Genomic DNA, 14357 nt, shown 5'->3' with positions numbered 1-14357 from the left:
CATCCAAAGCCATAGAATCATCATCTTCTTGCCTTACCTAAGCATTCGGTAAGAACTGAATCCCATCCCTTCCAGGCATTTTGTGCTCCTAAGCCTCATTCTCCTTTCCTTCCCTCTGCTCCCACTGAACTTTTCTGAGGTGCTAATGCTTTATAGAGTCTCCATGCAGCCCCCAGGAACTCTCCAGCTTTTCTCAACCTAGGGATGTAGAATTTGGAAGAGTCCCTGGAAAAGACTGACTTACTCAAGTTGTACAGAAGATAACCTGATTTTTTATTGGCCCTGGCAGCACCACCAAGAGAGAATGTTCATAACAACAAAATGCTAACGGATGATTTTTCCACAGTGCTTGGCACTAACAGGATCTCTTTCATCAGTAGGCACTTTTCCACCTTCTTTTTGACAGACATGCTTGTGGGGACCAGACAAGCAGAAGTCTCCCTCTGTTGCTTGGGTTTCAGTACAGTGTGTTCCTTCGATGATATCTCTGAGCAGTGGTAATGGGAAGGATATTAAAAAATAATGAGGATTTGGTAGGGGAAGGGAGAACTATCCCCAGAGGAGGCTGCGGAAGTTGCTAGAGTCCAATTCCTAATCATATTAGAATCACAAATGTGGTTCATTTCTACTGGATAGTTTATTATATGTATGGGAATAGCCTTTGAGCTTACTGTGAAGAGAATTCTTATCTACATTAAGTATTTTGAATTATTAAAACTAACATGATCAACATCAACTTTTAGAAATACCTTCATTTTTAAAAACTTGAATGTTTTATGAGTTTTCTAGTCCAAAAGTGAAGCAAGTGATAGAATAGAGGTCAGAAGAGTGTTTAGTATGTCTGATCTAAATAGTTTCAGTGTTAGTCTGTAAGTAATGGCTAACAATTGATGACTAACAGGTCTTAGAGTTTGCTGCGTATGGGAATACAAAAAGAAAAGGATCTTTATCTCCTTAATTTTTTTGGAGTTTCACTTGTAATTGGATGGGTAATACAAAGGCATGAGGAAGTCTCAATATTTAAAGCTAAAAAATCAGTTCAATAGGCAAGCAGTGTGTGAGGCTCTGGCGGTTCAAATATGATTAAATTGTGGTCCCCAACTGCCTGAGGTTTTTAAATTTGTAAAGAAGATAAACATAAATGACTATAATGCAACATGAACCTAGAATGTTATTTGGAAACAAAAAGGAAAACTTCTGTCAAGAAGAATCAAGAAAAGTTTAAGCCAGAAGATTCATTCGAGCTTGAATTTTTTTTTCAGGGCTTTCACTAGGTGAAAATGGAGAAAAGGTGCTCTAGGGAGATGAAACAGCATGTGCAAAAGAGTAAAGATGTGTGAATGAGTTATATGTTTGAGTCTATAGTGGTGTAGTGGAGGAAGAGTGGGGAAATATCTGGGAAAGTAGGCAGAGGCCAAGTTTTGAAGAGCCATGAGTATAATGGAAGGAATTTAGGTTTGTCTGCTGTGTAGAATAATCATTCTCAATATAGGCAATGAAGGAATATTCCCTTTATTGGGCATATCAGAATCAGGAAAGGGGCTTTACCAAATAACGTATTTCCTTGGAGACTCTGAAATGACCCAAGTGAAAGTCATTGCCAAAAGAATCCATTGACATTGTGATGTTATACTATCTCAGCTGTGTTAGAGCAGAATATAGATTAAGAACAGTTGTTCTTGGTTCCATCTCTGGCTCCCATTGGGATCTCTTACTGTGCTTTAAAGACACCTGTGCAAAGTCATCCTCTCAGACTAATTAAATGAGGATTTCTGGGGATGGACCTCAGTGTCAGTATCATCCACAAAGCTCTCCAGGTGATTCTAATGGAAGCAGGGCTTGAGAAGCACTTTATTAGAAAGATTAAAAATTGTGCCACTAGGGAAAAAGGGGGTAATCAAAACAGGATGGTTTAATTGGCATTGTTCTCTCAAAGCTAATAAGTTTGAATCTTTCTTCTTAAGAGGTGGCTATATATTGTAACAGACTATTGCAGGTGAGACGAGGATGTAATTAAAAATGAAAGCAATTGAAGCAAACAAATTAAGAGTAAAGGAGATAGATAAAACTTAAAGACTGGAAAGATATCAAACTTCAGCTCCTGTGTCTTTTCAAATGATGTATTGGGTCCAATCTGCAGATGTTTAGCAGGGAGAGGGAGAGACAAAAACTTGAGTTTTCTTTATATGTCCTAAAGAACATTGATCTAAAAACAAATGGAGGGTTTATTGTTGTATACTGCTTACAAGCACATGTTCAATCATTAAGTAAAGTTAACAGGATATAAAGGCATTTGTTTCCTAGACCTGGCTTTATCTGTAGTTTCTATTATAAGAGGCTAGGCTTGACACTTCCTAAAGATTCCCAGGATCCTGGGCAAAGATTGGGAGTACATGATTATCTAACAGAAAGTTCTACTCTGTATTAGGATCATCAAATCATCACCAGTCTTTCTACCTATGTATCTAGATAAAGGAGGGGGAACAGCACATAATATCCATGTACAAAGTAGAAGTGGTAACTAACAGGAAATGAAATTTAAAATAGTGTCTAAAGATTAGCTTTCCCAAAGCTTCAACTCATGGTGTGCATGGACTTGAGGTGCTTCATTTATAATACAGCCAGACACAATGTGAAATCATTGACATAGACAGACAGAATGAATGAGGTGCTTATTACTTTAATCACTTTGAGTTACTCTGCCACACTGAGGTGAAGAACACAACCAAGACAAAATTGGAATGATCAAAAGGGATTAGGAACCGGAAAGGTTAAAGGCAAGTGTTTTTTGGGGGGGCAAGGGACAGAGAGAGGCAATTAAATGTTAGAGATCCAGAAAGGTTTTTACTATCATCTCAGCATACTAGTATACAGTACATGGAAATTCATTGTTTTCCTTATTTGGTTACTCTCCATATCAGTGAATACAGTATGTAAGAAACCCATTCATGGAATCTCTGTCTAGTAATTGAGTCCTTATCTTGGGTGCTTGCAGAAGAGGAAGATAATTGGAACAGGACAATATTTGCAAAAGACCTAGATGCGTGAAAGAGCATGGACCTGTTTAGAAGACTGGAATCCAAGGCATATCTGGGGAAGAGACAGGAACCAGTACTGGAGAGGTTGGTCAGAAAGCAAATCAGAAAAGCTGTTGATGTGTCTGTGCCAAAAAGTTACATTGTTAGTCTGCAAGTAATAGCTAATTATTGAAGGGATTTTAAGGACTAGGGATCTGCATTTATTATTATTATTATTTTTTTCAAAATCTTCTTGGAACCAAAGTGGCTAAATTTGAGTCAAGAAAATGCTCATGCCTTTGTCTAGATAAAGAAAATGCTCATCATCTTTGTTCAGTGAAAGATTGAGGCGGTGGGGGTGAAAAAGAAGGAAATGAATCAGAGAAATCAATAACAATTAAAAACAGCATGTTGAGGATGAGAGAGAGCAGGAAATCCAGCATGACGTCAGGTTTCTGGATGTGCTGACTGGGAGGCAATGTGGCCATTAACGGTGAGGAGAAATTTCAGAGGAAGAACAAATTGGGGTTCAGCAGCAATGACTTCACTTTCCAATCTGTTGAATCTGAGGCAGTTGGTTAAATATCCAAGTAGATTAATCCAGGGGATAGTTGGAAATATGGTCGAGGTACTAACTTAGAAGGTACTCACCTAGTGTTATTTATCCTATGAGTATATGCAGAAAGATTGTGTAGGGTGAGAAGGAAAGAACTGGCAAGGAGGATGCCCAGAGAACCACATTTAAGGGATGAATGAGTGCAAATTAGTCTACAGATTGACTAGAGACTGCAGAGAAGTAGGAGGTGAACAAAAGGAGAGAGGTAAAATCGAGTTCAGGGAAGCAGAATTTCAATGCTTGTGCAACAGTCAACTCAAATAAATGGGGCAGAAAGGTCAAAATCACTGAAAAGTGCTGATTGAATGCAACAATCAAATCATGGAGTTTCAATAGGATAGTGGGAATAGAAGCCAGTAATTGGGTGAAAAGCAAATGAATAAGAAAAAGCATGGGTTGAGTGCTTTTTTCAAAAATTTCTGCTGTGAAGAAAAAGAGGTAGGGTTAAAAGTGCAATTGCTAAAGGAATTTAAGAACTATTTTGGTATATTTGATATGTCTATATTTGTTTTAGAAGCATAGTGCATGTAGACAGGGTATGGGACCAGGAAGCATATACCCAGAGCCAAGAGCAAGCTGATGGGGCCACTGGCCTCTAATCTGCTGGGCATTAGAGAGACAATAATAATGATGGCAAACTGAAATAGTACTTACTATGCTACCAACACTCTTCTTTATTTTGTTTACATGTATTAATTTGCCTCCCTGGCATATCTGCTCTGTCACGTACATTTTATAATCCCCATTTTGGTTACAAAAAACAGGTACAAAGAGGTGAACTTACCTGCCAAATTTGTGTACTGCCCGCTACACTAAACAAATGCATTATCTCAGAGCTGCTAAAAGGATATATACCTGTACACGTCAGCTTCAACAGATTTATAAGATCCTTGATTGAGTGGTAGAAAGAAGAGGAGATAGGGACCAGGGCTTTTGTTATAGATACAAGATTTCATCTTGTGGAGTTTATAATCTGATAGGGGAGGCAGAAACTAAGTTCGCCAAAAATATTTCCCTAATTAGGGAAAGTTTCACCATGCAATATGTCTTTGCAATTCTTTCATATCATTAAAAAGTTGAGGATTGAGTAAAATTATTGCCTCTTGAATATTTGACTGTTAATCTTGAAAGAAAGTTTAGTTGAGAATAACAGCTGAGAGTCAGTTTGTTGTGACAGAACTGAACGGGTCATTAGAATGAATTAAAGTGTGGGTGAGTAATTCAGGGTGGTAATCAGGGCTAGAATGTGGGTGGAAGTGGACAGGGAAGAAAGAGAGAAATGAAGATGGAAGTGATAGGATGTTGAAACAAAGATTATCTTGATCACACAGTTGAGTGAAGCTCAAAATTACTTGTAGGTAATTGGTAGAACTCACAAAAGGCTAGGTAAACTTTCGTATTTGAGGCACATTGCTTATCCTGATTGCTTGAGCTGTTCCTAGTTTTATGCCTATCCCTCTAGAAAGGTAGCATTGTTTGAAAATTTTAAAAAATAATTAGAAATTTTTTAGTCTCTTGCTGTGCTATTAGTATTAGCAACAGAAAATAACAGTAAGATTTATCCAAATCTTTCTTTGTTCCAGGCATAATGCCTGCCATTTTGTATGAAGTATTTCATTTAACTTTTAGAAAAGTCCTGGAGATGACTCACTATTATTCTTACTTTACACATGAAGAAACTCAGGCTTTAGGGACACAGCATTCCTTGTCTAAGGTCCTAGAACTTTCAAGTGCCTAAGCCAAGATGTGAACCAGGTGGTGTGACTCCAAACTCAAGCACTCAAAACTTTGCACTGTACAAGAAATAGACAGTGATCTAGCCACTTCCTTCAAAGTTGGCCCAGAGCTACCAAGTCCACATATGGGAAGATTAGCCTTCGAAAAACTTTGTCTTTCAGTTCTCCTGACTATAGTTCTTTAGGCCTTTGTTCTTGAAAATGAATATTAGGAGAAAGTTGAATCTGGTAAAAAATAGTTAAAAGTTATCTTTTTTTTTCAACACCAGACAAATGGTAGATCTCTTCGAGATTCATTCTGCTGAACTATGCAAACATCATAGTATAAAAGTTATCTCAATGAAGTTAGAGAAGCTTCCTATGTTTATACCTTGCCTGACAAGGCTGTTAAAAATATTTCTTTACTTTTTCAATGCAAAAGGGAGCTGTACTTGTGTGTGCTTAGTTGTTCTAGATACCTGTGTTGAAATTATACTGAAGAGAGTCTTGATAAGGAAGGCACTTGGGACAATGAAAGTGAATATAACTATCCCAGTGATGTTTATCCATCCATCTCTTCCAAGCTATGTACTTGCTGTGCTACCTGCTGAGATAAAGAAATAAAGACAATACTGTCACCAATTTCATCTTCTGGAGTTTATAATCTCCTGGGGGAGGCAGAAATTTTAAAAGTTGACCAAAAGTATTTAATTACTATTAAACTGGATTTTGAAAACTCTAATAAAATTCTAAATTTGATTGCTTTCCAGTTAACTGTAATGTTCTGAATAGCTTTGAATGTTGGGGAACAGGCTAGTTAATGACTGAGAGTACACTAGCTCTGTGTTAATAAGTATTCAATTATAGACTCAGTGTATTTAAATAACTGAGGCAATACGTATTAAAAAGGCTACTGTCTTCCATAGGATAAAGTGCTGTGTAAATAGAAAAAAATAGCATACTTTAATATCTTCATTATTTATGTTCTATATTGCTTATTTATTGCTGTATTATCAAACAGACAAATACTAATCTTGGGCTGCTGTTATAGGGAAACTTTAAAAAAATAAGTTATCACTGGTTCTTTTCTTGCTTCTTGTTTCTGCTGTATTGTTCTGGAAACTCAGTAAAAGAGACATTCTAAGGAAGACTAGGAGAACAACAGCCCTAAGCCAGAAGATCTCCAAACCTATTTTTTCTGTGTAGTTTTATTTTATTTTATTTTATTCTTTTTTTATTGCATTTTAGGTTTTGGGGTACATGTGAAGAACATGCAAGATTGTTGCATAGGTACACACATGGCAGTGTGATTTGCTGCCTATATCTGGCATCACCTATATCTGGCATTTCTCCCCATGCTATCTCTCCCCAACTCCCTACCCCCCACTGTCCCTCCTCTATTTCCCCCACACAGACCCCAGTGTGTGATGCTCCACTCCATGTGTCCATGTGTTCTCATTGTTCAACACCCACCTATGAGTGAGAACATGTGGTGTTTGATTTTCTGTTCTTATATGAGTTTGCTGAGAATGATGGTTAGATACTTTACAAAAGAAGACATACATGAGGCCAACAAACATATGAAAAAATGCTCATCATCACTGGTCATTGGAGAAATGCAAATCAAAACTACATTGAGATACCATCTCATGCCAGTTAGAATGGCAATCATTAGAAAATCTGGAGACAACAGATGCTGGAGAGGATGTGGAGAAATAGTTTTATTTTTTTAAACCAAACCCCAAAGTTATAAAGTGATATTCAAGCATTTCCAAAGCTTTATTAAAAGTTTTGCATTTGATATTAAAACTGGGTAAGAGTTCCTAGGTAACAGATATACTTGAAGCCTTCATCCATGAAAATTATCTCCCTTGAGCTTAGGCTGGATGAAACTGTGCTTTGTCTCCTGCCTGTTGAGGTCCCTGGAAAATGCAAAGAGTAAAATTTATACCTTTATGGATTCTTGAAAGAATGTCTCCCTGCATTTATTTGAGCCATGCTACAGTGGCACAGTGACGGTATTATTGAGTTTCTAAATTCCTATATTGGTTTTTAATAAACTCATGACTTTCTTTCCCACTGAATTTTCTGACAGGCCCAGTTTGAACTTCGGACATTTCATATCCGGGGCGAGCATGCAGTGATAACAGCAAGACTAGAAGAAACCATTGAAAATCTGAAACACGAGTTAGAACACAGATGGCAAGGGGGTTGTGAAGAGAGGAAAGATGCATGCATTTCCACCGATGATGACTGCCCTCCAAAGACCTACAGAAATGTGTGCATCCAGACAGACAGACAGACCTTCCTCAAGCCCAGTGAAAGTGAAAGCAAGACAACCAGAAGTAATCAATTAGTACCGAAAAAGCTAAATATCTCCTCTTTAAGCCAGCTCTCTCCCCCAAACGACCACAAAGACATCCATGCAGCACTCCAGCCAATGGAAGGCGCCCAGTCAAATCAGCAAAAGGCACCACCTCCACCTCCTGCACCACCCCTGCCGGCATCCATCCCTCCCCCTCCGCCTCTTCCCCAAGGACTTGGATCTTTGTCTCCAGCACCTCCAATGCCACCTGTGAGTGCTGGGCCACCGCCACCACCTCCGCCACCACCTCCACCACCACCTCTACCTCCACCTTCAAGTGTTGGACCTCCACCACCCCCACCCCCACCCCCACTTCCTAACTTCCCTGTGCCACCCAACCCTGGAGGGCCTCCTCCTGCTCCAACCCCCCCAGGACTTGCACCCCCACCTCCCCCTGGACTTTTCTTTGGACTTGGCTCTTCTTCTAGTCAATCTCCTCGAAAACCAGCCATTGAGCCCAGTTGTCCCATGAAGCCTTTATACTGGACTAGGATACAAATAAGTGATAGGAGGTAAGCTCTCCTCTATCCCATTCTCAGCAGGTGAATTCTCAGGATTTTTCCCAAATGATGTTTTATTCTTACTGGGTCAATATGTCCATAGTGTAACACCCATTATCTAGTGTGATACAGTGAATGCCTTGGATAAACAAGGTTGGAATGTTTGGGGAGAATGTCTGTCTCCAGCAAGGCCTCTCTATATTCTCTAAAGATGCTGGGAGAAACAATGTGTTTCAGTGTCAAATTTTTCTCTAAGGCAAATGTTCAATTGTATAGACTGGAGTCCAGGTCTAAACCAGGGCTTTCCCCAACATTGCTACAACTGATGAGTAATCATAAAGAATTGAACCTGATTCCATACTGTAGGTTCACTGAGGATTTTTCTAATACTTTTTACTGTCTTGTTTTTAGATGCTGTAATCAACCTATAATCTAGATATTTAATAGAAATGGGTGTTTTTCAATTTTTATTAAAAGAACAAGATATGGATAAGTTATTAGTTCTTTAGAGGAGTCTTAAAATACAAACTCTCTCTGCTTGAACGCTATTTCTTCTAACTTTTAAATACTCTCACATCTTTCTTCATACCTTGATGTCCTTCAAAGAAAGTATCAGTATGAGGATAGCTGAAAGCATCTTCCATATATATAGGTTGATAAGCTGGGTTTCTAAGGTAGCAAGATACAGTTGCTTGGAAACATCCATACAAACAAATTTGAATGCGATTTGTTTGGCCTTATTTTTGAGCCTGGAAGGAGGACAATGAGAGAGATGTTGCCTCTCGACCACTTTCTCCTTTAACGTTTGTTTGTAAACAGCAAATATAGGACACATTTTACAACTGTTCCCAAGTCATGATGTGGTAGTAAATTCTTCAATTTATGTAACATTTTGCTTACAGAAGGCAGGATATGAAACAAAATAACACACAACTCACAATTATAAAACAGCCAGAAATCACTGTGGAGGAATGGGGAATGCCTTAAAACTAAGCATATGTGCTTCATATTTTCCCCTTTTCTCTCACCAAAAAATAAGGGCCAAGATTCAATTTTTGGAATAGCCTGATACTTCTTTTTTCAAAATTTAATTATACTTTGTGATTTCCCAAATGAATAGTTAATAAAAAAGTGAGATGATCCTGTAATAGCTTCTGCCATTAACTAAAGTACTAGTATTCCCTTTTCCCTAATGAAGACTCAGACATTTCCTAAAAAATCATTTCCCAGAATATTTATTCTGAGTCATGTTTCCTTATTAGTGTTCTCAAATTAGTGCACAGCCATTCCAGGGTGATGGCTGCCACCTGTAAGCCTTGGACAAATGTGTTTGGCAGTGCAGGGAGCTGTTCCACACTTGTGTCCTACTAGCCTGCTTTCACTTCCTTCCCTGAGACACTTCATGAGCAACAGATACTGTAGATCGCAGCAGCCATAAAAGAGTGGCACTGGGAGATATGGACCCTTCACCCAAGACCAAGGGAAAGCTAGGGATAATCATTGTCAGCCTTGTTTCTTCCTTATGTAGTTGGCCATTTGGAGAAGAAAACCAATTGGCTACTCAAGGTCTCATTGGTTTCATCATAAATCTAGGCCTTTACTTTTGAGCAAATGAAAAGTAGATGAATAGGACATCAAGAGAGCCCTGCTTGGTGAGTGTATCACCCTTGAACCTGAAATATAACATAGGGGCTGTCCCACTATGATGTGTTAAGACTTATTACATGGGGACTGCCTGATGACACCACATTTTCAATCTCTTTTATTATGGGTCCCTCCAACTTTTTCTACCTATTAGAACTACTGCTTTTAAATGAAAATGATTCAGAGTCTGTGGAATATTTGCTTATGAGCAAAAGTGCAATTATTTGGGAACCTTCTTATAAAGGAGGCAAAATCGTATTTTAACATTTTGTGCAAGTAGAGGAGTAAGAAGTTTATATAACGATTGCATCATAAATGTTGGTCTTGCTTTTTGGGAAGCCAGAAACAAAATGTGAATTTTCAGCATTATATATACACTGCCACTCATCCACCTAAATTGCTTTTGACTACTGGTATGAACTGATTTTTTTCTTTTGCCATTTTGTTTTCTTCAGTGTCTGTTTTGTGATTTCTAGAATAAGAAAGAGACAATTAGTTAAAGAAAAGTAAATCCTCATCTAACTACCTTTTCAGCTTTTTAGTAAGTTTCTCGTTTTCCTCCTCTTCTTTTTTTCTCTCCCTCTCCCAGCTTTCCATGTGAGCTAGAATTTTATGTTCAGTGGTCAGTTGACCACCACAGCAGGTCATTTGTTGTGAAGCAAGTCCTTATTATTGCCCTACCAAATGCCAGCTATCCCCAAATCACTGAGAGGCAGTGTTCCAAAATTCTTTTATTCAGTATTGGAAATGCCTTTCCCATAGAAATAGTGTTGTAAATGGTGATCAGTTGCTCAAACTGATCACTGTTGATTCCCAAAGCCAATTTACATTGGAGTATAAGTGAATTATAATACTAGTTATACTGGCCTGATCTCAGAGTCCATGTAGCTAGAACCAACCAGGTGCAGGAAGTGGGGATGGGGCTGAGCAGTTGGCCTATTATATTGCGTCACCTCACTCTAGGCATCACTCCTTAGCTGCCCAGAACCTTCCTGAGGCCCATACCACTGGCCCTTAACATGCTCACTGCAGAATTCCCTGGCTGGGTTCCTTAATCAAGATCCCACCTTTCCCCACCTCACCCCCAGCACCGCAATGGTAAGCACTGAACATTAATGGCACTCATGTTTCAAGTTGAAGTTAGGTGAGTAGCAGAGGGGTATGGCTGAGGGAGGAACACATACAGGGATATATACTTCACTGGAAATATTCTAGCCCATGGGTTGGGTAATGGTTTCCCAGGTGTTCATTATATTGTTATACTTTATAACTTCCATATGTCACATATATACTATTAAATGGTTCAACCATTAGAAAAATCATAATTTAAAAAATAACAAAAAGCAAAGGAGAGAAGAGGTGAATGTGGCCACAACCAAAATGTCATATATCATGGGAAAGGCAGATCTATTGCAAAATATGAACATGCATGCCTGAGAAGCCAGGGCTGCCAACTGTTTTAAATATCAAAATCACCTATAGTATCAAAAAGTGTGGTGGACCATTCTATATAATAATAGTTATCTTTTTAGTTTTCATTGAGAAAATATGTATGGAAACAAAGTTATATATTTTAGATGTTATGGATTGTAACACATACATATGTTTGATATATGATCAGTATGTAGATAAAATTTTTTTCTGTCTGTGGGCATTGAGAGTGTTATATTTTTTGAGATGTACTCTTGTTCTGTCACCTGTGCAGTGACACAATCTTGGCTCATTGCAACCTACGCCTCCCAGGTTCAAACAATCCTTCTGCCTCAGCCTCCCAAGTAGCTGGGATTACAGGTGCACTACACCACGCCCAGCTAAGTTTTTGTACTTTTAGTAAAGACAGGGTTTCATCATGTTGGCCAGGATGGTCTTGAACTCCTGACCTCAAGTAATCTGTCCACCTTAGCCTCCCAAAGTGCTTTTCTTTCTTCCCTCCCAAACTTGGGTGCTTGTTTCTGGAAGACGAATCAGCACAATTACCCTGTGGCTGCTTTAATTGAAATCCCATGAGGGCTGGTGTAATGGAGGAGGTTTTTGGTTGGTTTTTGTTGTTACATTGTTTGGGGGATGTAGATACTATAAATCATGTTATTTTAAAATAAGCTCAGCCTCTTCACAGATTGAGAACTTGGACCCAGTGAACCTGCATTAATCCTAAAAGCTGTATTTAAAAGTAGTTGAAAAAGTCCAAAGAGGAGGCAGATCTTTAATTCGGTACTCCATTTTCAATCTACTTCAGAATTAGCTTGTCAAAGTCTCAGATTGTTTTATAGCTTCAGTCTTTATATGGTGCTGATTTTTACACATCATGGAAATGCCCAGACTGAAGGAAGAGCAGCTTGGGTGCCCCCTAGTAATCCAAATCTCAGGATTTGTGGCTCTAAGGAGTTTCTCTAGAGCTCTATCTCTAATTGTATCTAATGAGAGTTGTTTTTTTGGGAAATATGTCTGTGTGTGTTTTAATGTTCTATAGTATATTTTGACTTTAACAAATGCATAACATGAAAAGCTTTTCTCTAAGCATTATTAGAGTTTTATGTGTTTTTTTAAAGTAAAATAAAAAAAATGGATTAGAGAAAGATTTCATTGTATTATATTCTCTCCTATTTTGGTTCTTATGATTAACTTGTCATTTTCTCTTTTAAGCCAAAATGCTGCACCAACCTTATGGGACTCCTTAGAAGAACCTGACATTCGGGACCCTGGTGAATTTGAGTATTTATTCTCCAAAGACACAACTCAACAGAAGAAAAAACCTCTGTCAGAGACTTATGAGAAAAAAAACAAGGTCAAAAAGGTACTGAGTGATTATAGCAAAGCTGTAATTATATATATATATATTTATATATATATACACACACACACATACATATGTATATATATAATAATACAGGGAAATGGTATATATATCATATATACACACATTCATATACATATATGTGTCATTCATGGGAATTTATTACATATTTCCTATGTGTGTGTATATGAGTCATGGGAATTAATTACGTGCTGTTCATTTGCTTTCCCTGTTTTCAGGAAATGTTTCAGAAGGTTTTGAGTGGTAGATGGCAAGGCAGCCAATAGTTCATGCCATCTGTGCTTACTATTTTGGCCATATCTTCCGAATTTTCAAAGTTTAATCTGGACCTTTTCAACCATTAATTCTATTGAAATAAAAATAAAATTTAATTTGTGGTTAGTGAAAGTAGTCTGTAGGTTATATGAAAAATAGGTTTTATCTATACATTCATTTATTTAACAAATATTTCCTAGGGATTTACTGTGCTAGGCATTTGTCCTAGGCCCACACTGTCCAGTATGGTAACCTGTGGCTATTAAATAATGAAATTAAATAAAATAATGTAGTTCTTTAATTGTACTAGCTGCTTTACAATTTTGTTGTTGTGGCTAATGGCTACTATATTGGATAGCACAGATGTAAAACATTTCCATCATATAAAAAGCTCTGTTGGACAGCACTGTCGTAAGCATTTGGGATGTGTTGAGGGCAAAAAAAAAAAAAATATTCCCCCATGGAGTTTATATTAACAAATGCTAAACACAAACCCTGTCAATCACATAGTAGTGCAGGAGGAGGAGGGCCAATTTTAGTAGGGTGGGAATGAGGTCTGCAATTTAAAATGGGGTGTTCAGGGTAGGCCTCATTATGAAGGAGACTTCTGAATAGTGACTCAAGGATTGAAAACTGAGAGGCACCAGCCATCTGTAAAAGAATGAGTTTAGGATTGTCAAGCAGTCAGGCAACCATGAGGATGACTCACCCTCTACCACACACTCACTGTGAGATCTGAGGCAGTGATGCTAGGTCCTTCCACTCTCTGTGTCTGGGTCCCTGAATCATAGCCTGAGATGATGTCTGCTCATAATGTTCCTCTAAGTAATTATTCAATGTATCAGGCTCAGCACACTGTCAGTACTCAACATATTATAGCTGCTCTTGCTTTTACTACTGTTACTACCACGGCTATCATTTCCCTGTTTTAGTGGGGTTTTGTTTGGTTGGTTGGTTTTCCTTATTTTTAATAGTAGCAGAAATGGTGTCAAGGAAAATGTATAGTACTCTGTTCTGCTATTGATTTGCTATGTGAGCTTGGGCTGGTTGTCTTCCTTGTCATATTTTCCCTTCTCTATAAAATAGGATTAATAGTACCTGAATCTACCTGACCCCCTAGAATGTTGTGAAATTCACATCTAAGAGGGTCTGAGGCAGTGTTTTGAAAAGCATATAATATCGAATGATACCATCTACCCCTTTTCTTTTTTTTGAGATAGAATCTCGCTCTTGTTGCCCAGGCTGGAGTGCAATGGCACGATCTCAGCTCACTGTAACCTCCTCCTCCTGGATTCAAGCAATTCTCCTGCCTCAGCCTCCCAAGTAGCTAGGATTACAGGCATGCGCCACCATGCCCGGCTAATTTTCTGTTTTCAGTAGAGATGGTTTTCACCAGGTTGTCCAAATTGGTCTCAAACTCCTGACCTCAG

General features: G+C 38.3%; 1 protein-coding gene and 1 non-coding gene across 13 annotated transcripts in view; one reads left to right on the top strand and one right to left on the bottom strand.

Annotated features, from left to right (window-relative positions):
- The window catches only part of FMN1 (formin 1), a 415109-nt gene that overhangs the window by 211806 nt on the left and 188946 nt on the right, over window positions 1-14357 (top strand). For all 12 annotated transcript variants that reach the window (XR_008474691.2, XM_078334424.1, XM_035259914.3 and 9 more), the window contains 2 exons: window positions 7444-8225; window positions 12501-12651. Coding sequence is in view for 11 of the 12 variants with exons in the window: in XM_078334424.1 (XP_078190550.1) it covers window positions 7444-8225; window positions 12501-12651 (933 nt within the window). In the remaining variant the exon portion in view is untranslated. The remainder of the gene's footprint in view (window positions 1-7443; window positions 8226-12500; window positions 12652-14357) is intronic.
- On the bottom strand, window positions 5631-5695 carry LOC118145397 (small nucleolar RNA SNORD77). The gene has a single exon (XR_004730514.1). It is a non-coding gene; the product is annotated as a small nucleolar RNA SNORD77 (small nucleolar RNA).

Source organism: Callithrix jacchus, chromosome 8 (assembly GCF_049354715.1).
Source record: "Callithrix jacchus isolate 240 chromosome 8, calJac240_pri, whole genome shotgun sequence".
Taxonomy (NCBI): Eukaryota; Metazoa; Chordata; class Mammalia; order Primates; family Cebidae; genus Callithrix; species Callithrix jacchus.
This window is presented reverse-complemented; position numbering and strand designations above follow the sequence as displayed.